The 25,169-nt window shown below is 42.3% G+C and overlaps 1 protein-coding gene across 3 annotated transcripts; it reads left to right on the plus strand.

Moving 5' to 3' along the window:
* The first annotated feature begins 637 nt into the window (after nucleotides 1-637).
* LOC133446747 (high affinity choline transporter 1-like) lies at nucleotides 638-24,054 on the plus strand. Of its 3 annotated transcripts, XM_061724797.1 has the most exons (10): nucleotides 638-821; nucleotides 8,362-8,431; nucleotides 8,971-9,179; nucleotides 9,290-9,403; nucleotides 10,866-11,021; nucleotides 15,571-15,719; nucleotides 17,918-18,061; nucleotides 18,266-18,419; nucleotides 18,576-18,793; nucleotides 21,012-24,054. In XM_061724797.1, the coding sequence occupies exons 3-10, from the start codon at nucleotides 8,996-8,998 to the stop codon at nucleotides 21,549-21,551; spliced, it is 1,659 nt and encodes a 552-aa protein (XP_061580781.1). In that variant the 5' UTR covers nucleotides 638-821; nucleotides 8,362-8,431; nucleotides 8,971-8,995; the 3' UTR covers nucleotides 21,552-24,054. The 3 variants fall into 3 exon arrangements, with proteins under 3 accessions (XP_061580781.1, XP_061580772.1, XP_061580792.1); XM_061724788.1 differs by lacking the exon at nucleotides 8,362-8,431; XM_061724808.1 differs by lacking the exons at nucleotides 638-821; nucleotides 8,362-8,431; nucleotides 8,971-9,179; nucleotides 9,290-9,403 and adding an exon at nucleotides 14,829-14,875 and having other exon boundaries at nucleotides 11,007-11,021.
* Nucleotides 24,055-25,169: the final 1,115 nt, after the last annotated feature.

A 25,169-nucleotide genomic window follows, 5' to 3' on the forward strand; every position in this document is an offset into this window, starting at 1 on the left:
TAAGTCAGAAGTGAGAAGACGGAGAAAAAAACACCAACAGTGTGGAGAAGGAAATGTTTTTCTCTTCTGTGCTGTGGGAGTGGGAGGTTCCTGCTGCATCTGTGACGCCGACTGTACAGTTGCTGTGAAAAGCAGCAAGTAGGTGGCATGAAGAGGTGCACTGAACCGTCCCTGATAACATTTTTGAGTAAACACCGAGAGACCGAGTCTAATTACAGGAAAGACGGATAGAAAGAAGGGGGCAATGAATGAGTGGGGGACAAGGCGAATGTGCCTGAGCGGAGAGGCTGAGTGGGACAGAGATAAGAGGGACATGGAAATGACCATGTGCAGCTGGAGGTACCTACTTTTAAAGCCCAAGTGCCAAAGCAGGGTTCCCCCTACGCTCTGCAGGCAGCTGATTGGCTGCAGAGGCGAGCGCAGATGCACCAATGAGGGGAAAGTAGTGACAGCTTGTGTTTCTTCCGTACTTGCCTGTCTCCTCCCAACATGCAGGCTTTAAAACCAGGGGAAGGCTGAGTGTTGCTCGTACAGTCTTCCATCCTCCCTCACTGAAGTCGCCTCGAGCTCTGAACATCATCTCAGAGTCCTCTTCGTGGTCACCGCAGAGCGCTATATTTGAAACACTTTTTTCTGCTTTTTTTATAACACTCAAGTCAGAGTTGATTTCTTGCATTTTTTTTTTTTTTTTGGTTTTCCTCCGAGTTTCCTCGACACTGTGGATGAGAGTTGATTGACTGGACTTAAATTTATCACCTGTGAGACAAACCTCTGTCCCTCTTCACATCACCACTAAGAACTGACTCTTACTTTCACGCTAGGTATGTATTCACTGAATATGAACTCAGGTCTCTCCTTTCCATGCTTTTTTTTCTGCATATACAATGTTTTTTTTATCCCCCTGGTAAATATCCAGAGGCTGTGTGTGCCGAGTTGTTTGTAAAGCTTTTAAAAGTCGGTCAACTTGGGACACACTAAGTGAGAGCGCATGCTGGTCCTAGAAATAGCTCTGATGAGCAGTGGAGCCTAAATTCCTCTTGTGGTTTGTTTGACCTCAGCCATCAATCTTTGGTGTTGCTCTGCGGATAAATTGTTCATTTGTTCTGGCTTATGTCATAAAAAGTAACAATCTGTGTCTAAGTAACTCTCAATCCTGTCAAACTGCTGATGTGTACTAAGAAAGTCAGCTTCTGCTGAGGTTTGGGGTCCACACTCACTGACTTTTGACTGTATTGGTTGCAAAGATTGTATCTGTATGTGTATGTAGATTCCCCATGAGGTTTTTTTTTTTACTTTCTGTTACTTCTGTGCAGTCCAAACCACGTGTGCAATTCTGCTTTCCATTCATCATTCAGAATATTTCAGTATATCCAGTTGAGGCTCACCCTCAATGCTGTGTCTTCACTAAACTTTCAAGGGGACGTTTCCCTTAAATCTGGAGCTTTGTGCGTCTTTCATGTTCATAGTGAATACTTTTAACAAATCCTTCCATCTTTGAGTCACGCGCCTGCCCTTCCTGTGATACCATCCATGAGCGCTGGTCTGCATGACGAGGCTGCTGGGGGTGGAGGTGTGGAGGAAACAGAAGATGAAGTCTGAGCGGAAAAGTACTGAGAGGCAGCAGGGGAAGAGGTGTGCGCGCCGGCGGCCGGTGACTGGCAGCTTCCCTCTGTCGTCCCCCGTCGCCAAGACGCGCTCCTGCACTCCTCTACAACTGGATGAAATAAAAAACGCAGCCGAACTGAGAGAGAGCTCTGAAGGCGAGAGCCAAGATCCCGTATCAGTTTTCGCAGTCAACTCAAAAGGCTCCATTCAGACGTCGCAGGTGCTGAGAGTTGTGCAGCGCAGAGTCCTGAACGCGCCGCTCCCGCCGCATCCTCAGCCAAAACGCACCTGGAACCGGTGCCAAAGTCATCCAAAATGCAAACACAAAGGCACTTTGAATGTATATTTCTTTTAATTACCATTTTTAACAGAGAATGTAGTCATTTAGAACAGGATCTTCAACATTTTGGCTGAATGATGACGTGTGGAATGGGGAATGTAAGGTATGGAAAATCCCCGATAAAGCGACGTTTGGATTTAAGGCGCACCGAGGCTTTTTTTATTTTGTGCGTAGCAGGTGTTCCAGGTCCGCCTGCTTCTGTCCGGTTGCTGGAAAATTACTGCCCGGCATGTGATACGTGTTAATTGGCAGCTGAATGTCTGGGATAACTTGAATATATTACAGGGGCTTCTTCTTTTGAAAAAAGGTTTAAACGGAACAATATGCCCGCAGCTACGGTACTTTCTGGCGTCACTTATGCCTGCCAATGCTTAGGTTTTTACATTCTGAAACTCAGATGGTGCATTTAGAGGAATGTTTTTCTTTGTATTTTTTCCCCATCAGCACACAGGCAAATTTAGGGTTTTTTTATTTGAGAAGGGACAATTTTTATAACCTTCAAAGGTAAAATAAGTTATTTCTTATAGCTGATAGGAAGTTGTTTTCAAACATAATGATGACCTCTTTTTATTGGGGTGAGATATTCTAAATTGTGAAGTAATATTTATCTCACAGGTGAGGCTGTAAATGAATTTGAATTGTGATGAATGTCAGTCCACTGTTACTCTACTTTGCCTGCTCTGTATTCATGCCTGCCTGTGTGTAGGAAGGGCAGTGGAAAGTTACCAGGTGCTGGGGCGTTGAACTGCAGAAGGGATATCAAGAAGGGCAATGGCTTAATGCAAATAAAAAGAGCACTTCTAAGTATGAAAGGAGTGGTTTTTGTGTTTGTGCTCGAGCTTGATGGGAATCTTAAAACCACTGCTGCTGGGTAGTTTATCTCTATTTGAGTCAGAGATAAACACGTGCTCAAACCAACTGCTAACACCGGCAGGATGCATGAGACCAGCGTGGGCTCAAGAGACCATATTTCACAACACACACGTATGCACACACACACACGCGCACACACACATGCACGCACGTCACATGGACCTCAAGAATAAATGACATTTGTTGGTTTATTTATACTGATGACCTTTGGAAGCCATTGTCTCTGCATTTGCATCATTATCAGTTGATTAATAACGAGAGTTACTAACAGACACTTCAAAACCGAGGGCTTATTTCACCCCCAGATGTATTCGTCATTGATTCTGCTTTCTTGATTCTGCTAAAGCATTTGATACAGATTTGCAGAAAGGGACATCCAGCTGCTTGTGCTCAGGTGACCTGGGATGAGGTAGAAAGTTAAATTTAACTCATAACTGTCTGCAACAGCTCTGAAATCAAACACTCACTTGTAACTCATTATGTTGGAGCCTTATTCACAGGCAAGACAGACTACAGAGTTTCAGACACTTTTACATGAACTTGAGCTTTTGTATTTATAATAATAATAACGCTTGTGATTGCACTTGCAAAAATATTGCAAAAAACCTCATACAAGTATTAAAACATCTCCTGCAGTCAGTCAGATCTCCTGTCATGATTGTGGAGTTGGAACGGAAGCCAGCTAGAGCTGACTGGTTTACTGCATCAATAGGCCATAAAGTGTGATATGATCATCTAAGTCACAGTAACAGACAAACTGCCCAGTTCTATAGGAGAGGAGCTACACTACTAAACTATTCCCTTTTATAGAAAGTTTGTGTAACTGAGGAATGCCACTTTGAGAGGAATTTGCATTGCTTTCCAGCCTCATGCAGATCAACTATTGATCATGGATCTCCTTATTGCCAGGGATGGTTCACGTCACCAGATGAATATATAGGAATATCAGAGCAGTTTCAAACCACACCTCCAAACTGTCTGAATCGGCCCAAGATTATTCCGGCTGCGCGTCGTGTCTCCTGTGGATTTTGTCTCTGCTTTTGTTATTGTTTTGTTTGGACCGTTTACAGTAAAGTCCTCATTTACGATGGCCTAAAATTATTACTTGAAATCAAAACCGCAGTGGTATGTTCCCGTCGTGCGGAATCTTGGGCGTTTTGCCCCAACCTCCGTCTCCAGCTCTCTCCTCGCGGAGAGCTGCGCGCAAAGCGGATCCGGGAGACGAGCGAGGCGCGCCGGAGTCGGAGGAGGCTTCTTCGTCTTCGGAACTGCTGTTCTTCTGCATCCCCCGCTTCTCTGGGTGACCTGATGCCTCCGTCTCCTCGGTTGTCTGCAGCTCCCGGCGCCAGGCTGTCATGTCTCAGGCCTGTCTTTGCTGGAGCGGCACATCAGCTGCTCCTGCGGGGCGCGCCGGAGCTGCGCCCGCTCCGGAGGCTTGTGCGCGCTCCCCCACTTCCCTCGGCTACGGGAGGGGGACTGGCTGTGACAGTGACAGTTGCGGAAATGTGCGTTGTGACACTTTTATTTCATTTGGACTTTTGGTGATGAAAATTGGGTGTTCAAATCTATTTTTATTGTGTTTTAATCTAGTGCTCTCGGTGTCATAGGTCAGTGTTTGTCAGAATTCAGTGACCTTCTAGCCTCTATCATTAAATCCTCCTCCTCTGTGATTTGAACATGGCTATAAATGACATTGCTGGTCATTCTTTCTGGGAGGTGACTGAATCTTTAAATTTTTGTCAATATGTAAAAAGAAATACTTGTTTTTTCCACTTGGTGAGTTCTGAGGGTCTGCTGGTCACTGACCACGACTGTTTTCTTTTTGATGTGTGTCCATTCTGACTGTCCAGCCAGCAAGGGTGTCATGTTAAATGACCTCTCCAGTGGAGAATGTTCTTCTCGTTTTAACAACCGAGCAATGCAGCTGTCTTGATGAATCTGATGTTAATCCATTAGATGACACTTTTAACCTGCACTGTTAATCTGTTTGAAATAATATTGCTCGTGTGAACTGTTGCTCTGTCGCCACTGTAAACCTGAATCCTTGGATGAATATGGACATCCGTAGCTTGAGACGTAGTTGTCGGTGCCAGTGGAAATCTAAGGATCTCCAAGTCCACAAAATTTACTTTAAAGAACTTTTAATTGATTTCAACTGTAGGGTAACGGCTGCGAGCTCTTCTTATTTTAGATGCCTTATTTCCTCCAATAAGAGGAATCCTAAAGTAGTTTTTGACACTATCCACAACCTTGTTACCTCCCAGTTGCCCGTTGCTCCTGTCTTCACTGATGGGAAGTATCAGCCCTTCTTCTGCCCCTTCTCCCCACCTCTCTAAGCGGCAGCCAATACTGGATTTTCATGTGCTCATCTCCCTGCTACAGTTAACTGAGCTAGTGGGTGGTATGAAGACCTCCTCTAGCCCATTAGAAGTATTCCCCACATAATTATTAAAAAAAGTTATAGCGTCCATTGGTCCCACTCAGCTCTATACTGTTAACTGTTCACTGGTCTCTGGTTGCTTCCCCTCTTATTTTAAACAGGATGCTGTCCAACCACTTCTTAAAAAGCCTAATCTGGATCCATCTTCTCCACAAAATTTAGGCCCATTTCTAAGTTGCCTTTTGTCTCATAGATCTTTGAGAAAGCTGTAGCTAACCAGCTCATCCCTGCTAAGAAAGAGAACAAGAGACTTTCAATTGAAACAGCTCTCCTGAGAGTATCTAATAATGTCCTGATGGCGCCTGACTCTGGTAAATGTAATGTTCTGGTGCTGCTGGACTTCAGTGCAGAATTCGACACTGTGGATCATGGCGTCCTTATTGACAGCTGAGGGACCAAGTAGGTGTCTCAGGCAGGGCCCTTAATTGGTTTGCATCGTACTCTCCGGCAGAATGTTTTTGGTAGCTGTTGGCCTGTTTAACTCTTTGTCTGTCCTCTACAGCGGAGTGCCTCAGGGCTCGATTTTGGGTCCAATTTTATTTGTTTTCTATATGTTGGTGAAATTATAAATCAGTTCCGGGGGATCGCTTATAACACGTACGCTGATGATGTTCAGCTACAGTATTCTTTTAACCCCAACAGAATCGATGGTCTTAATGTGCTGGATGATTGGTTGTTTATTAAGGCCTGGCTGTCCAACAGTTTCCGTCAGTTAAATACTAAAAAATCTGAGGTTCTCATTACAGGCCCCGACAGCTGTGTTTCTGTTATGAAGGGCTGCATTCTGTAAATGCCCCCCCCCCATCATTTTTGATCAGCCTATCAACCATTGTGTCGCAGGCCGAGCTAGAATTGATTACACATGCGTCCGTGTCTCGGCTCGACTGCAACTCCTTATCCCCGTGTCTCAGTAAGGCCGCCATCAATTGCCTGCAGCTGGTTCAGAATGCTGCGGCCAACTCTTCCTGGTCAGGCACCAGAGGGTCTGAACTCCTTTGCCCCCACGTCCCCAGCAGGTCTTTTGGGTCTGCCGACCAGGGTCTTCTGGTTCTGCGGACCAGGGTCTTCTGGTTGTGCCTCCAAGCAGTATATAACCAGTGTATAGTGTATAACCAGAGGTGACACAGCCGTCCAGTCTATTGTGCCCAGGCTTTGGAGTTCTCATCCTCAGGACCTGAGAGACTCAGCTGTGGACATTTAAAAAAAAAACATCTTAAAACATACCCGTAGGTTTAGTAAGGGGTCGTAGTGATTTTCTGACTGTTTCTGTCTGTTGGTATTGTCTTGGTTTTGGGCTACTATCGATTATAGTTTCCTTGTGCATCTGTTTTATGGTTTTTATGGTTTTGTTACCTTTCTGTTGTTATGAGAAACACTTTGAGTGAGTGCTTTTTTGTGAAAAGTGCCATATAAATAAATTTTACTTACTTACGTTATCAAGCCTCAGTTTGTGAGCACATTACTGTGACTTCGATGACGATCAGATCGGATTGTAAAGAAAACAAATGCAGAAAACCAGTTACCTTTAAAGGGGATCACATGCTTTTCTCACTACTGGATGTGAGTTTTATCTTACAGTTGAAGGTATCATCTGCTGTTTAGAGATCAATTCTTGTGTGTTCTGATTCTGTGCATATATACGGTAATAAGAAAATCTAAAACACCCACTGCGGCTCAACATTTGTGCCAGCCTGTGTGGAGAGCTTTCAAAGCAGAGCCCATCATATTTAACTGACCCATTCTGTAAGTCCGCCGATGTCAGTTTTCCTGCCTACGGCACACATGAGTTAAATATTAACTTGGCCACCTCACAGACAAGCATGTCACTGAGCTGGCACTGGATGCAAATACAGAAGAAATTCCGCCTGTATTGAATCCAGACGTTCAACATTAACGCGACACACGTGTAGCATTAAAAATGGAACAAAGCTAATTAAATTACCTTTTGTTTTGTTTTTTAGAATAGCCTGGACCATTATTAGGGACAGAAAAAGGACTGTGGAATCTAAAAAATACAAACGTACGTCCTTTTACTTCAAATGGTAAAAATCAGAACAGCAGCAGTCAGATTACAGGTGTACAATCTGTAGCTTTGATAAATGATATGAAGGTTAAACTACATTTCTACATACTTTATTAGCTTGAATGTCTTCAAGGTCTGTTTGTAATTCTTGGTGTCCTTTTAAACAAAACACTGAGGGGAGAATATCTAAACACTTCACTTCAACAGGAGGCTGTTTGAACCTCTAATATGTGGAATGTACAATCTTTAACCGTGCATGCACACATTTCAACAACACAGTAAAATTCCCTCATAAGTGAGCTTTTCAGGTTTTTCTTGACTTTGGCATTGAGCCAGTCCCTCCTCTCCTCCTCCTCCCTTCACCCATTCCCTCGATGCATCCATGTCCACGTAGACACACAAATGCACCTTCTATGAATATTTTTTTACTCATTCCTCTCGCAAACATTTCCTTTTCTTCTTCCTTATTACAAAGTGGTCACATACACATTTTTTTCTCCCTCAACTTTTATGATTTGAGCCATCACTTTGCTGCAGAGCAAATATGTTTTCAGTGTTTGGTACAAACTGTTAGTAATGATAATAAAAAAAAGAAGAAGTTCAGTTTATGATTCAATATTTTTATTGAGAATTTGAAAGTCAGATTAGGAGACCCACATGCACAACAAAAGTAGAGAGAGGGAATCTGCAGATCTACAGGCAAAAGTCCAACAACAGTTTTCAATCAAAGCAAAGAATGACAAGCTGGCTTTGGGAAAGTGGCAGGCTTGGGGGTGTTGGGGTGGGAGGTGGGTGTATTCAAGCAGGGTGTGGGAGGAGTGGAAATCAAGAATGCGTCAACCAGATATTTATGAATGAGGGAAAAAAAGTGGGATACTGTGATATTTCAGTTATAGGGCATGTGTGGCTGCAAAGCAAGATTAAAATGGGTATAGGCTTTTTAAAAATCTTTTAGTCTTTTCTCTGAGAAATCATGAGTCAAAGTGACTACACACACACACACACACACACAAACATATATGTACATACTAATGTGGCTTTGAGATGTGTTCACTTCCCGATCTTTGGGGTCCAAACTAGGGCCGCCCAACCACTGAAGACGGGGGACAACATCTGTCCGCCATCTTTGTCAGTGCTGCCAAGTAATATGGTGAGACCCCTTTCGACACTTCATCCATCATCCCTCTTTGTTTTGTTTTTTTTCTCCCCCCCAGCCCAATTTATCCTCTTTTTCTGAACCTGTGTCCCCACCTGCCAAGCAAGCAAGGCCAGGACACCTGAGATGCTACTGCTGCTCTGTCCTTTTATTTTCTGCTGTAGCCTTTAATTCACTGTTTTTCTGTAAGAAGACATTCAGCTTCTGTCCCACCTCACTTTGCCTTCTCTATTTTAATTTCCCATTTTTGTTTACCATCTGCTCTTGGTAGATTTTTTTGCACATTGTGAATGCACCTTTTGTCAGAATGGTCTTATACGACTGTTGGATTTGTGCACATTAGCCTGCCCTGCTCCCCTCTGCCCTGCAGTCCTATACGTAGTCTACACAAAGCAAAAAAAAGTGAATGTTATGTAATCTTACCTGGATTTCACTGTTTATTTGTAAATCATTTCAACCAGCATGTGCATATGTATTCTTATAGCTCCAACCAACTTGGATCACAATGCCTTTTCCATTCTGTCTCTCAACAGGAAACTCACCAAAAAGTAATCCAGGATGACCGTCAATGTGCTGGGTCTGGTGGTGATGGCGGGCTTCTACGTGGTGATCTTGGGCACGGGCATCTGGGCGTCGATGCGCTCCAGGAAAGAGGAGAAAAAATGGACAGGAGATGGTATGGAGATAACACTACTGGCTGGGCGAAACATCAATTTACTTGTTGGAATCTTCACTCTTACAGGTGAGGCGGTTATTCTGATGAAACAACCAGAAACACCACATGGTGTTTGTATGTAAGATGACCATGGACTGTTCTCATGAATGAGGCATGCCGCTCTTGTTTCCCTGCAGCTACATGGGTAGGCGGAGGGTTCATCCTTGGTATAGCTGAAGCTACGTACAACCCAACACTGGGTGCAGTGTGGGCACTCATGCCAGTGCCTTACGTGTTGACTTTCTTCCTAGGTGAGTAGCACTGTTGACATCCAAGCAGGAAATACTGCACGTGAACAACATAATTGCTGGAGCTATGTACTATTAAGACAATGTCCAAAATGATTTTTAATCTTTGGACTGATCTTTGGGACTTGTTATAGGTTTTGAGTTTGTCACAAAATGTGTTTTTTACAAGTGAAAAAGTCAGTTTTCATAAGTTTCCAACACATCAATTAGGCCCTGACCCACCCAACCCAATGAACCCATCACTTTTGATGCTTGTTTAGTTGTAGGCATTAAAACCTACTTGGTTAGGGTTAGGGAAGACTTTAGGCTAGAGATCCTCTTCTGTGGCTTCCCTGAAAAGAACAACAAACATGGCACACCTTCCCCAGCCAAACATTACAGCAAGGAAATTACAAATCTTTGTAATTTCCATTTCATTTTATCATAGGGGCGAGTTTGTGTCGAATGAATTGATACAGAAGCATATTTGCAGGCACACATTATCTTAAGATGTTTTGAGTCTCAGCCATATCAAAACAGAAGCTGATAGCGGTGCGTGATATCGCTCCATGTCAGAATCAAGAATGGAAATCGACCCAAAAGAGGATGTGAACTTTATAGAGCCAAACAATACATTTCCTCTGGTTTTGTGAGGCTAGAGAACATTGTGGGGAAGAGGAAAGATTCAATTTGTCAATGTTTGACGTTCACCGTGTGCCATCAGTTAATCAAAGTGAAACGCCACACATGGGTACTAGCTGAGCACCAGTTTTTTAACAAACAGGAGCATCTTTAAGCTATATTGAACTCCAGTTAAAAGTGAATTAGAACTGTGAAACTTTTCCAGCCAGTTAATAAACAAGACAGTATGAAAATGAATGTACTCTGTTTTCCCTATGACCGAGGCTGCCCACCAGAACAGCGCTCCCTCCTCCAAAACCCTCTAACTCCTAACTCCTAAGACCAATAAAAGTGTCACGTTAAAAATAGTTACACAAGAAATCAGCCTTGGATTGTAACTCAAGGCAACAGGTGCGGAGAGATGAGTTAACCCGGAAAGCTTAGATAACCTGTCCCAAATCTGCCAAACTGACATAATGGGCAGTTTATCCATATACATTTTGGACAGGTGAAATCATCAGCACTCAGGCCCCTAGGTCACAGTAGTGTGCATGGTGCTAGAGTAATGGGAAATGGAAGCTCTAGTCCCTGATCAGGAAATATAACATTCCCCGTTCTGCTCTTGTCTATTGTTGACCAAGTGGACCCATGAGGTTAGCTCGAGGTGTTTATTGTGTTATCTAAAGGCAACACTTGCTCTTGCGATTGTTCAAACGCTCTTGTCCTTTCACTCTCCCACTCACCCTCTTCCTTTGATTCTCATCTTGGTGTTTAAATGATAGAAATATAGCCATGTCTTAAACCTAATGACTTCACTGTTTCCAGAAGGAATATCACATCTTGTACGAATACCTTCCTTCTGCAGGTGGCTTTTTCTTTGCCAAGCCCATGAGAGAGAACAACTATGTCACAATGATGGACCCTTTCCAAAAGAAGTATGGGAATTTCATGAGCAGTGCCTTGATCTTTCCAGCACTGGTGGCCGACGTGTTGTGGGTGGCACGCACACTCGTCAGCTTGGGTAAGTTACCTTGTGCTCTAAAAGGAACTATAACGTCTGCTCAGACATACTTGCGCAATCACGTAGCCACCCATAGATCAGAGTACATGATGTGCACAAAAACGAGAGTAGAAAAACAGCTGGGCACTGACACGTGGTGTTTTTGACATATCAGAGTTGGAAATTGTTCAAAAGTATCAGGTCAAAGAAATATAGGCTACATCTAAATTACATATGTATATGGTTTTTTAAATCTAATTTTGATAGATGCTTCAAGATATTTATTTTGTTTTCAGATTATATTTAGGAGATATTCATGGACATAAAACACTCACAGTAAAACAGTGACTCCTAATAATAATTATTATTATTAGCACCAGTGTTTTTCACGCTCGTGATTTGTGTCACCTCCACCATCATAAAAAAAGAAGCTAAAGAAGCAAATGTATAATGAATATTGCCTCCCTAGTTATGCCACATCTATTACTTTTAGGGTCAAGTAGAGTAAAGAAATGTTTTTAGCAAACTTTTGGAGCTGAGATAGCTTAATTTAGCTAGCTACAACTGTCTGAATCCGGGTTTAAACTAAAACAACTGGTTCTTTAAATTGGTACTTAGTTAGAATTTCAAATTCTACTCTTACTGGATAAAAAAAGTAGCTAATGAACTTGTAAAAGTTAATGCTAAAAACGTTGTCCTGTTTTCGTTCACCACAGCAAAGCTGCCTCATAATTTCATAATTTGGCTGCATTATATCATATTATTGTGTGTATTTTTCAGACTGCAATTGTCTCTCCCTCCATACTTAACTCCCAGAAGTTAACATCCTTTGACACTTCGTGGAGCTGGCTTAATCAGCTAGCTAGCTACGGTTTGCCGCTCTTATTTCAGAATCAGATCTTTAGATTGTTGGAAATAAAGTGGATTAAAATGACCTGATTTTTAAGTTGGGTAAAAGTAATAATTTCAAGCCATGCTAGTCTAGTAGAATTATAGTAGAATTAGCTACTCGTGTCGCTAATATATTTAACTATAACAGTAAAATACCGAAGTAGCTCATTTTAATGCAGTATGTTTGCTAATGCTAAAAGCTTTGTCCCGCTTTCATACCACAGAAAAGTCATCTGATTTAGGTTCATAGTTTGACTATATAAGGGGAACTTCTGTGTATTTTTTTGACTGCAGTTGTCTTTCTTTTCATGCTTAATGTCAAACATTTACAGCCGTTATAACACGCTGTTGTTGGAGTGTTTTCGTCTCGAGTGAGACGGTATAGCTCAACGAGCTAGATTGTTGCAGCTGTTCCTTCAGAATAAGAGTATAAGGGTTTGTTTTTTCTAGCAAGCTGGGATTTAATTTCCTTAAAATGACCAGCAGTTTAAAATGGTTCATTTATTTTAGAAATGTATCCACTTTAACCCTTAACATTAAAAGATTAAAAGTGAATCCCTAAAAATTATGAACCGCTGTTTTTGATAAGCAGTGCTGTCTTAATTTATCATGTTTGTGGAATTTTATTTTGAAGTGTGAAAATTGCTCAGATGACCAGATTCTTTATTTAAAGCATAAAGTGGCTCCTTTTTACATTTATTATACTGTTGTTTCTTTATAAACTACCACATATAGTAACATTGTTGATTTTATTGCTTCACTACTCTTTTTGTGGCTGTTTAATGTCTTTGTGTGAGCGTGTGGTGCTCTTCGCGAATATGTGTGTGTGTGTGTGTGTGTATGTGTGTGTGTGTGGGTGAAAAGTGTGTGTCCATGATGTCTTCCTGTGTGCTGTTTTTAACGCCGTTTTCTTTTCCAGTGTTACTTAAAAAAAGAAGTTAGAAACCGCGAAGGTGATATATCTTACTGTAACTACGTATATTTTTCTTTAGTTTATTCCAAAACAACGGTTAATTGAATGGGATAAATATAACATGGTAGTTTATGATTATGTTTCTCTAAGAACATGTTTAAAAACTGTCTAAACTGACAGTATCTGATTGACTTTAAGCTGTGCTGCTGCTCCACAAAACGACTAAGAGGGAAACTTTAAGCCTTTGTACAAACCTGTTAAGTAGATATACAATCAGGGGACCCCTCACTTCTTAGAAAAACATTCCGTCGATGTTTTTAGGACAGATATGTCGGCATCTCTGACATGCGCTGGGCATCACATACACACACGCACAGAAACACTTGACACTGACGAGTGTGCTGAGCGTTTGACCCACCACAGTGTTGCCGGGAGACTGTTTATGTATGGATAGTAACTGAGCTTATGCGCTGCCTGAGGGAGTGCTTGCGTGTGTGTTTGTGTGAGCGCGTGCTATTCTGTTGGCTCATCGCCCGAGAGGATTCAGCTTTGAAAAGCCCACTTCCATATACTTGCACTCAGCAGTGTGGTACCAGCTCACAGTCAAATTACCACTGGGAAGAAATCAGTGACGGGACTAAATATTACGAGTGTGTGTTTGTGTGAGTGTGTGTCTGTGCATATGCACAAATGCATGATGTTTGCAAGTGAGCCAAGGATCAAAAAAGCAACACATGAAATATACAGGTTCATCCCTGGTGCTGCCCATTAAGCCCTAGCAGCCCCTCAATTTCACCACCTTTTCCACCTTTCATATTCCTAAATTTAGCAAAAGGGGACCAGCACAGCTCAGCACAAAACCTAAGAGATGGAGTAATATATCTGGAAATTAAGACACCCAGAAATTATTTACGATGCAGTAACTATGCGTCACCATGCCGCCTTCGTACTAGAAGTCACAGCACAAACACGAAAGCCTTATTGGATCGCGATGTGCATCCAGGGTTTCAGAGTGAAGTCCAGATTTGGTTGATATGGATAGCTGTTCGTACAAAATGCACCTTGTTTTACAACTTGTGGTTAGGGTGCTGTTCTGGGAACACTTCAATTAAAGTAAACGACACAGCTTGAAAGGAAGGCAGAATACAAAAAAAGAAAACGTCGTTGAAATTTAGTCACTATAATCCTAAATTAGAAACAAAAATGCAAATTAAAAAGAATTTGCCAGTCTGCAGAATGTGTGAGGAACATTGGAACGAAAATGCAACAATGACCCTCGAACAATTTCACGCTTTATTTTGAACAAAGAGTGGAGCGAAAATTTTTCACACTCGCTATCAAATCTTTGCTGTAGCGAATCATTTTTAAATGAGTTGCAAAAATGGATATATGTTAACAAAAGTAAGTTGATGAGGAAAAAGTACCAAATATCCTACGTTGACACGGTCAGAGAAATGTCAGGATAAACTTCAGGATTTAGGTGTTGTTGCTTTTTTATACTACAACATTATCCCAGCATTTTCTGATTTAGTGCAGACTAGTGAGGAAAAACAGCAACCTTTACATAAATGGTGACATCATAAACCTCTCTAAGTACCGGCTAAGGAAATCCCACAACGAGTACAAACAAAGCGCTGAAAACAAAATAAACAAAGTCTAAATAAGTCTACTATAATTTATTATGTTTAGGTAATTTGACAAGAATTTCTCTACAGGAGGAATACCTGAAAACTTTTGAGGAAGTGGAGGAAGCAGAAGGGAGTTAAGGCAGCATCATAAAGTTACCAGAGCAATTTGCTCAGATTTCAAAGTTTACATACATGGTGTGAAGCATCAAGCTCTGAGGGTCAGGTCTCAGCATGATGATGGGACATTAGTGGGGAAGACAGGGAGATGACACAGGGTGGTGGGGGGGGTATGGGGCAGAGGGATGGGGTTGAGAGGTCAGAAGGGTGGTGAGTAGCGATCGATGGTGCCGATCTGACACTTTTCTGTTTAAGGGCTTTGTTGTGGTGTGGCTGCAGGCCGCGGCAGGGGGGACCCTGGCAATGTGGGAGAAGAGACGGTGAAGGTAGTGATGTTTTGCTTGCCTTGTTTGAGTAACAAGATGTCTTTTTTTTTTATTCACTTGTTCATTTATTTTTATTTGTTCATTTATTTTTACTTTTTTTTTTTTACACTTGTTTCAGCACTTCCAGAAACTTTACCACCTTCTTATTTTTTTTTAAATGAGAAATTAGCAGAAGTAAAACAGATATAATTCACCCAAGAGGGTCAAAGAGGAACGTTTCTGAGTTGCAATCAACATCTCTGCTATGTATTTTATTCATGGTTCTGTTATAATTTGTCATTATAACTTATGATGGACTCTTGCTTCACATTTTTTTTTTTAAATCTATATTTCTTTATGCTTGACGTCATAGTCACCAATTCTTAAATGTAACTTAATTCTTGGCTTAAAATACACAAATGTTATCTGCATTTTTGAGTTTGAAAAGTATGTGAGTGTTAGTGCTGCATTTCAGTACATGAACAGTGTAATGATGCCAGTTTCTTATTAAATCTTAAGAACATGCAGTGAGAGTGGATGCATGTATTTGTATGTCTGTGTGCGAGACTGAAACCTTAATAAAATCATTTGACTAAACAATGACAGCAAACGTTTGCATGTAACTGTAGCAGTGAACACTTGTACATGAGCCGAATTGTTAGACATGTCGTCTCCATCAGTCCTCAAGTGCTGATTGCTCTGTTGTGTTGTTCCAGGTGGAACTATGAGCGTGATCCTGGATCTGCCCTACATCTACTCCATTATCATCTCCTCAGTGGTGGCCATAATCTACACACTGCTGGGGGGGCTCTACTCTGTGGCCTACACAGATGTCATCCAGCTAATTCTCATCTTTATCAGCCTGGTGAGTCAAACATCTACTGGACTTTCTGTGACCTAAAACGCCCCTCTCGTGTGCATCCTGTTAGATTTGAGAGAAAGTCAATGATAACGCGTTGTAATCCAAAGAACGTGAACACAAGGCAATAAATGTCTTTTTTTAGCCCAAAAAAGGTCTGTTAGTAACATCGCTGCTCCAGTCGGATCGAGTCAAACTTCATTTCTGATGCTTGGTCTTATTTGAATGGCAACATCTATCAGAAAAATGTATGTAGGTGTGAGTCAGTTTTCAAAATACGTCAAAACCAGTTGTATTTGGTGGAATTAATAACTACACCTTTAAACTTGCTCAGTTTCACTTTTTGACCATTTGCATTTGCAAAATTACTAATCAGATATTACTTTACTAATTCATAAATTAAATTTGCTCCTATCATATGATTCAAAGTGTATTTTTGCTCAAAGTAATGGGTTTTTTAAGTAATGTGACCTGAAAAATTTAAGTTTTCTACTGAGTTCCAAATGAATTTACTGACACTGCATGCCTTAGTTTTCTTTTGAGACCAAGATTATACATACAACCTACTGTATATACTGGTAGGGATGTACTCTAATCTATTTGGGGTAAGTCATTGTAAATGTGAGGCAGAAAAAAAATAGGCAAACAAAACTGAATATTAGTAACAATGCTAGCTGGTTAAATCTAGAGCTAAATTAAAGTGAGATCTGAAATAGGTCCATGGATCAAAATTAATTCGTTTTTCCCTATTCAGGAGCAGTATAACTAGGAAATACTGTATGCAGTAAGTTGTAATCATTGCGGAGAATGTTTGCGATATTGTAAATCATTTATATAATTTGTAAACTATAAATTCAATCACAGATTACATCCCTTATTTAAGCAAACACGGGAGTCATGAAATAATTGACAAACAGACAAACACTCATCTGCCGTTCATGTTTATCCTGTTTAAATATACAGCAACATAAATGTCAAGGTGTTATTTTTGAATTACCAGGTTCCCTAGAAACGTAGGCTGTGTTTTCATCAGAAGTTGGAAGTGATAACATCACATCCGAGCTGACGACATTCCAGTCGTACCTCTAGAAAAGCAAATATATAAAAATATACTTTGTGAACTTTCCCAAACATCAGACAAACTGTTGCCACTGCTAACGCCGTTAGCAGTAGCCTACTAATTCACAAAAACGCTGTATGCAGTATTTAGATAACACAAACAGCACAGACATACGTCCACTGACAAATACTAAAGAATACTGTGTGTATGTTGGATACGATGTGAGAACTGTGACAAACAGTAAACGTAGCTGTGTGTTTACCTTGGTATAGCAGCCATGTTGGAATCTGAATTTTGGGTAAGTGAGGTTTCTTTTTAAGTTATGAAATTAACCACTACCCTGTCCGTGTGACGAAAGTAAACAAGAGAGTTGATATACATCTTTAAAATGGCAACAAGACCAGCTCGAAAACCTTGTCATACCACATTCTTGTGTCCGTGAAGTACGTTGTCTTTAAATGTTGGAAAGGGTTGAGTTGGATGAACTGGTAATAATTTACTGCTAATAGCGCGGCGGCCAGAACTCAACAGCTGTACTCCATGACGGGACAGGGTTCACGTTTCTTGCCCAAAGCAGACACATTTCTATGATTGGATCACACCTGACAGCCATTATTTTTTGTGAAGTGCACTGTTTGCACTCTGCCCAATGATAAAATGTGTATTAATGCTGTTCAGCTAAGCTACTATAGTCACTTTCATTTACTGTCTGATTTCCTGTTTGCCAGTTTTTCAAATGAGACTGATCTTTTGTGATCTTATTTGTCAGATTCAAGAAATAGTCAATGTCTTATACTACAATAAAACAAAATAATATAAATAAAAATGTTCTAAATGAAAGCTTGATTGCTTGATTATCATTTTTAGCATTATTGCTAAGTGCACGCACTAAAGCTAACTTTTAAACTGGGAAACCATTGAAACTTATGGTTTCTCCATACAGGAAGGCTTTTTTGTTTTTTTGATAATATCTCATGACCTTCATTACCAGATGAAATTCTCCCAGGTGAATTTTTACTTTTGAAGTTTATGAAAACAGCATTAGCTGACAGAGAAGATTTGATTCAACTCCAGATCTTTGCTTGAAACTTTCCCCATTGGGCCCCTAATCAGATTATCTTTGTTCTTGTGTTTGTGTGTACAGTGGGTGTGTGTCCCTTTCATGATGACCAACCCTCACTCCTTGGACATCTCACTGACGGCATACAATGAGACCTTCCAGGCCCCCTGGGTGGGAACGGTGGAACTCGATGAGGCCGGCAAATGGTTCGATGACTTCATGCTGCTGGTGAGTGAAGCTAAATGTCAACTCTTCCTACCATGACAGTATAGATCAAATTTGATACAGCTGTTGAATTAAATAAGCTCATATCATCAGTTGAGAAAACAGCCAAGCATAACAACATCAGAGTCACGGAAGGATTGCTCTTCTTGTCATGTATTTCTGTGCAAACTCTCCTGTCATCATGTCTGAACTGTGTGTTTGTGCCAGGCTCTGGGCGGGTTAGCCTACCAGGCATTCTACCAACGAATCCTGTCCGCCTCATCTTACACCCAAGCTCAAGTGACCTGTTTCGCTTCTTCAGCCTTCTGCCTGGTGCTGGGTATCCCATCTGTGCTGATTGGTGCTGTGGCTGCGTCTACAGGTACACCCTCTTAACCTACACCATGAGGAAACTTGGGCATACGTTTCTCAGACCCGAAGTTTCTGCATTCAAAACCAACATATACTCATGAACTTCAACCTTGTCTTGTTTATTCATGCCCTTTAATGTTCACAAATCACCCCTGATTGTTCCTAGACTGGAACTCAACTGCATACGGACTGCCTACTCCATATGATCGTAAAGAGGCAGGATCCATCCTCCCCATCGCTCTGCAGTACCTCACACCCACCTACATCTCTGTCGTTGGCATTGGAGCTGTTGCTGCTGCTGTCATGTCCTCCATGGACTCAGCTCTGCTGTCCTCTGCCTCACTGTTCTCCTCTAATATCTACAAGAATATCCTCAGGAAGCAGGTAAGAATTTTGGATGAGGATGCCAGCATATGTATGTCCTTAATGCAATGTATCAGTGTTTTTGTCATCTTCAAACACGCGAAAAAATAAATAAAGGGCGTCATCAGTTTACACATGGGAATTTGCCCAACCAGTCTACATGTGTTTTGTGGATCTGGAGAAGGCATTTGACCGTGTCCCTCATGCCATCCTGTGGGGGGTGCTCAGTGAGTATGGAGTCCGGGGCCCTCTATTAAGGGCTGTCCGGTCTCTGTATGATCGGAGTAGGAGTCTGGTTCTCATTGCCAGTAGTAGGTCAGACTTGTTCCCGGTGCATGTTGGACTCCGGCAGGGCTGCCCTTTGTCACCGGTCCTGTTCATAATTTTTATGGACAGGATTTCTAGGCGCAGCCAGGGGCCGGAGGGGATCCGGTTTGGGAACCACAGGATTTCGTCTCTGCTTTTTGCAGATGATGTTGTCCTGTTGGCTTCATCGGACCAGGACCTTCAGCATGTGCTGGGGCGGTTTGCGGCCGAGTGCGACGCGGCAGGGATGAGAATCAGCACCTCCAAGACCGAGGCCATGGTTCTCCACCGGGAAAGGGTGGCGTGCTTTCTCCGGGTGGGTGGAGAAGTCCTGCCTCAGGTGGAGGAGTTCAAGTATCTCGGGATCTTGTTCACGAGTGAGGGAACGATGGAGCGGGAGATTGACAGACGGATCGGTGCAGCATCCGCAGTTATGCGGTCGATGTACCGGACCGTCGTGGTGAAGAGGGAGCTGAGTCGAAAGGCGAAGCTCTCGATTTACCGGTCAATCTACGCACCTACCCTCACCTATGGTCATGAACTTTGGGTAGTGACCGAAAGGACAAGATCGCGGATACAAGCGGCCGAGATGAGTTTCTTCCGCAGGGTGGCTGGACGCTCCCTTAGAGATAGGGTGAGGAGTTCGGTTACCCGGGAGGAGCTCGGAGTCGAGCCGCTGCTCCTTCACATTGAGAAGAGTCAGCTGAGTTGGCTTGGGCATCTGTACCGGATGCCTCTTGGACGCCTCCCTAGGGAGGTGTTCCAGGCTTGTCCCACCGGGAGGAGACCCCGGGGCGGACCCAGGACACGCTGGAGAGACTATGTCTCTCGGCTGGCCTGGGAACGCCTCGGACTCCCCCCGGAGGAGCTGGAAGAAGTGTCTGGGGTGAAGGAAGTCTGGGCATCTCTGCTGAGGCTGCTGCCCCCGCGACCCGGAAACGGATAAAGCGGCGGACGATGGATGGATCAGTTTACACGAAGATCAGTTGATTTGTAACTTGAATTCGGAAGTACGGCTCAAGGGGAAGAGCAATGCTGAAGCAGCATTACTACGTGTAACAGACAAAAAAAATGTTTTTGCACTGACACTTTAAGGCACGTGAGCTAGTTTGGTGGCTAAGAGCTGACACAAAAAGATGAAAAAGTCAAGGTCCTGAGATGATGGATCCCTTGGCTATAAGCTCAGCATTCTTCAACCCTGGTTCTCAGGCCACACTGCCCGTCATGTTTTAAATGTTGCTCTGCTCCAACTCTCCTGACTCAAATGAGTGGGCCACTGATGGGCCTGTGTAGACCTTGATGATGAGTTGATGGTGACCCAATCATTTGAGTCAGGGGTGTGTTGGAGCCCCATCTAAAACAAGGGCAGTGGACCCTGAGGGTCAGACTAGGAGAACACAGGTGTAGCTGACCCTCTGGTGTCATAGCTAACTGATTGCTGCACATCTTTTACAACTTAAAACTTGCGTGGTCAATAAAACCTAATCACTTTGTAGGGTTGGAAAGTTTCAGAGAACATTTTTAACTATGGTTTCAGGTAATGTGGAAATACCCATTTGATGGGACAATGTAAAGTCCAAACTATAATTTTACTGTACACTCAAACCATCACCTGAAGGCACCTCCTGGGTGTCCTCTTTGCTGTACTCTACATACGGTACAGAAAGCCCACAGTTTCAAATGGACCCTAGTTTATGTTTTCATTAACAATTAGCTTTTTCCTTGTTTCGGGCACAGGAGAAATGTTCCCCGTAATGATCCGCTTTACTGCTGGATTTTTACGCTTACGATGGGTTTCTACAGTAAAGGGGATCTCTTGGCCCTTGGGGCTGTGATCAAGACAATCATCAGATTCAGAAACTGTTTAAAGTGGTGTAATGTGAAACTTGACTTAATTTTTCTGTGTTGTTGTCTTTACCTCCTTTTCCCTCAGGCTTCAGACCGTGAGATGCAGTGGGTGATCCGGATCTCAGTGGTGGTGGTGGGTCTGGCCGGCACTGCTCTCACGTTCTTGGACAACAGTGTGCTGGTCTTCTGGATTGTGGGCGTTGATATGTCCTACACCATCATGTTTCCTCAGCTAGTCTGCGTCCTCTTTTTCAAGGTGTCTAACGGTTATGGAGCCATTATTGGCTACACCATTGGGCTGGTCACGAGAATCCTTAGTGGCGAGCCCCTTCTTGGCCTCCCGCCAATCATCAAGTTCCCCGGCTGCCGGCTAGATGACGAAGGAAAGCTGACCCAGTTCTTCCCTTTCCGTACCGTCATCATGCTCATGTCGCTCCTATCCATTCTGCTTTTTTCATGGCTAGCATCCATCATTTTCAACAAAGGCCTGGTGTCTGACAAATGGGATGTGTTTGATGCCAAACGCAAGTACAAACCCGCAGCTACAGCTGAAAACATCAAAGTCTCCCCCACCAGTGAAGGAGCCCCTGCATCCAAGCAGCTGCTGGACACCACTAGCTGCTGAAAAGGCTCATGAACTGGGAGAGAAGATGAGCGGTGGCTAGGGGCAGATGTGTCTGCGAGCCAAGACGGCAATGAGGGTGAACATCTCTACAGTATCTCCACCGTATCAGTGAAATAATGGTGATCATGTGTACATATATTGTCATCCATCACTGAAAGCAGTCACGAAAAAAATCTAACCATGAAGCCGATCAATTACGTTTTCTTTGGAAAAGTAAGCAATATCTTTGGTTCAATTTTCAAAGTAAACCAAATATATCTAATGATATTTAGAAACATCTAACAGCACAGACTTGTAAATTTGTACAGATATATCTCTATAAAAATATATTTATGCAACCACAAATTGAGATACTGCCGAATCAGAGAGGTGAGCTTCATGTTCTCAGCCGGGTGGTCAGTTCCTACAGACAGCGAGGCTGTGGCAACACTTTATAGAACAACACTTGCACAAGAAACCGATCCCAAAGGGATCACAACATAATCATTCAGACAGATGAAATCTGTTTGTATTTGCTGGACCTTGTATTCATACCCCCTCATGCAAACAGGAACGCAGAAAATCGTCTGCATTGACGTTCTTACTCCATAATCACACATTTTGGTGTCGATGTGGCCAATGAAAAACACGGCACTGCGAAGCACCTTTGCTTCTCTCTCATCGTGAACCTGTGCAAATGATTTGCAGCAAGACAGAGCTCTCTTTTGCACCAGAACAAAGAAATGCAACCCAAAGAACAAAGAATAAGTGCACATCTTGTGCTCTTGTGGGTTTTAGTTAAAGATTTTTTTTTTTTATGCGATCTGATCTTTCCTTTAGTACATCAGTGAGCTGCTGTATACAGCCACTGTATTCTTCCTGCCTTACTAGTTAACAATAGATAGGTTTTTTGTATTCTTCTTAAATGTTGCATTTAAAGAATCAAAGCTAATATACCAAATATGCACAAATGTGCAAATCCCAAACGCTTGTTTCTTGATTTCGGGGCAAACAGGAATTTTAAATTTTGTTTTTTCATTTGTAAAAACGTGTAAATATGTGTTACTATCTAGAAGATTAGAGCTAATTTGAAACCAGGCAGGCACCGATGGAAAACAAAACAACCTGTTCAAGGGCAATCAAAGAGACTTACAGTAGGCAAGAAGTGACCTAAACACTATACAGCCTCCTAAATGTCCTTTTTGTTCAATTAATTAACTGTTAATGTGACCCATTATGTCGTAAACACCGCGAGGGAGACGCTCAGCCAAGTCCCTTTGAGTAGAGATTGTCCATGTTTTCCTCCTCGTTTTTTCCTCTCCTTACAGTTTGGCACTTATTTTTGTACTGTATAGTTCTGATGCATGCAACACTCCAGTTTACACCTACGTTTCTGAGAATTTGCATCTGTTTCACCACAGCACCAATTCTCGCTTTTAGACTTTTAGTTGATTTTTAATTGATTTATATTTTGTATCGATCCTGCATGTTGCTCAGAGAGGTTTCTGTCCGCGAGTGAAAGTCAGAAAGCCGATAAAACCTTCCTCTTCCACACTGTTGCCTTTAATGTCCCTGGAAACTGGTCTCACTCCAATGTCGCCGGTTCATTGTTGGTCATTGTAACGTGGGGATAAACTCACTGTTCAGGCCTCTTTAGATGCCGCTACTATCGCTGGATGATGAATGCTTGTTTAACGCGCAGGAGGCGTTATCTGCGTAACATAACGTGTAGATTGAGGTATTTTCCCCACATATGCAGGATGAAATACGGCGTCAGACAGGCGTAATTTTCAAAATGAGGATGGATAAACATCGAGATGAGTGTTTTTTAAGCGGGATTTGCTTCTTGCAAAGTCCTGGTTTGTCATTTTGGGGCCAGTTGTTCAAACAGTGGACCATCCTTTCCGGACATAGGCCAGTTTATGGCGTCCGAGGCTGAGTAGCTTGCAGATCTCCTCGTCTCCCTGGTTACTCATCTTGCAAATATAGATCCTACCTGTGAAGTCCTGCTGCTGTTTTTACTGTTATCAGGTGTTTCTTTATTTTATTTATCTACCCCACATCAGTCAATAAAAAGGACAGGAAACACGTTAGATTCACGTGTTAAACGCGGGGTATCCGCCGATGTAAAAGAGACTTTCAAGTACGTCACTGAGTGGTATTTTTGATTTCAAAGATTGTATCGGAAGCACAGTGAGAGAAGGTCAACAAGCTTTATCCCCAAAGAGGCGCATGCAGGACTTTTACATGTGTGACTGTGATTTTTACCTGTATTATACTCTTGTACTGTACATTTACACTTTTAGTTTTTTATCAAATTTATCTAGTAGACGTTTTTATCTCAAATAAATTTGAAATAATAAAAAAAGGCCTTCAGTTTTGCAGAACGTGAATATAAATGTTGAATTTCCCCTCCAGTGGGAGTTTACGTGTGCAGGAGAACATGTTAGCGTAACATCCCTGACCCGTCAGATAACAATCTCCCTGCAGGATTTTATGGCAGAGATCTCGCCAGGAACCTGTGTGTTGGTTTCCCCATGCTGGATTTCCCCATGCTGGATTAGTCAAACATCAGCTGTGATTTGTGGACAGTTGTCCTACCTTAAATGATATGGTGAAAGTGAATTCTGTGTTCTGTTTGCCCCTTATGTATTTGGTTTTGTACTATTATGCATGTTGATTGTCGTTAACAGCGTTGTTTGTATACTGAACCTTTGTGAAGGCTTTTCTCTCTTGCCACTTGGCAAGGTCCTACTTTGTAATCGATAAATGTAAATCCCCATGGGGTGATGTTCTGTCAGAATAAAGGCTAACAAATAAACTATTGCCTGTTTAATGTCCAAGTCATCACAGAAAAAAAAAAAAAGCTCACAAGTGTGCCAGGAATCTATATAAAGAACTGCTCAGTTTTCCAAGCTGTAAATATAAATGAGACTTTCCAAACATTTAGACAACTTTATAATTTACTGACAAGGGACCTCCTGGCCAAATGCAGGCAGTAAAACTCAAAATAATGAGAGAGATTTAAAGATATACAACTGCATTTCCAGACTTGACTTCGTACCTTGTTTCAAAGAAGTGGTTCTTTGTTTTGTCAGTTTTCAACCTGGCGTGTATTCTGTGGTTCTTGTCCAACGCCTCAAGCCATTAAAGTTAAAACATGTACGATGTTTTCTGGTGTGTGCAATTACAGAGACTCGAGAGAACAACTTGTAGCACACACACACACACTCACATACACACACTGTTAGTGTAAAGCTGATCGTCATCCGTGTTCTGAAGCAGCTTCTCCCAGCAGGGTCTAACGAGATCTGCTCAGCAACCGAGGAATCAAACGCACCTCACGCCCCGGACAGACAGGATGTAGTCTTTAAATAAATAAATGTAATATTTATGCTCACTTTATTCTATCTGGCTCTACATTTTATACAGCAGATATTCTTAATTCAAGTTCAAATGTGGTTCCACGTGTCAGAAATCTGACGTTTAAAGGGGGGGAGTAGGCTCGGCCGGACGGACCCCGGCGCGAGTTTGGCGTTGGGGTTGTGTGGCAGGGTGGAGGAGCTGCAGCCACTCAGGCTGATGGGACACAGGTGTGTCCCATCAGCCTCTCCACCCTGCCAGCCTTGATAAGGGAGA

This window comes from Cololabis saira, chromosome 1 (genome assembly GCF_033807715.1).
Source record: "Cololabis saira isolate AMF1-May2022 chromosome 1, fColSai1.1, whole genome shotgun sequence".
Lineage (NCBI taxonomy): Eukaryota > Metazoa > Chordata > Actinopteri > Beloniformes > Belonidae > Cololabis > Cololabis saira.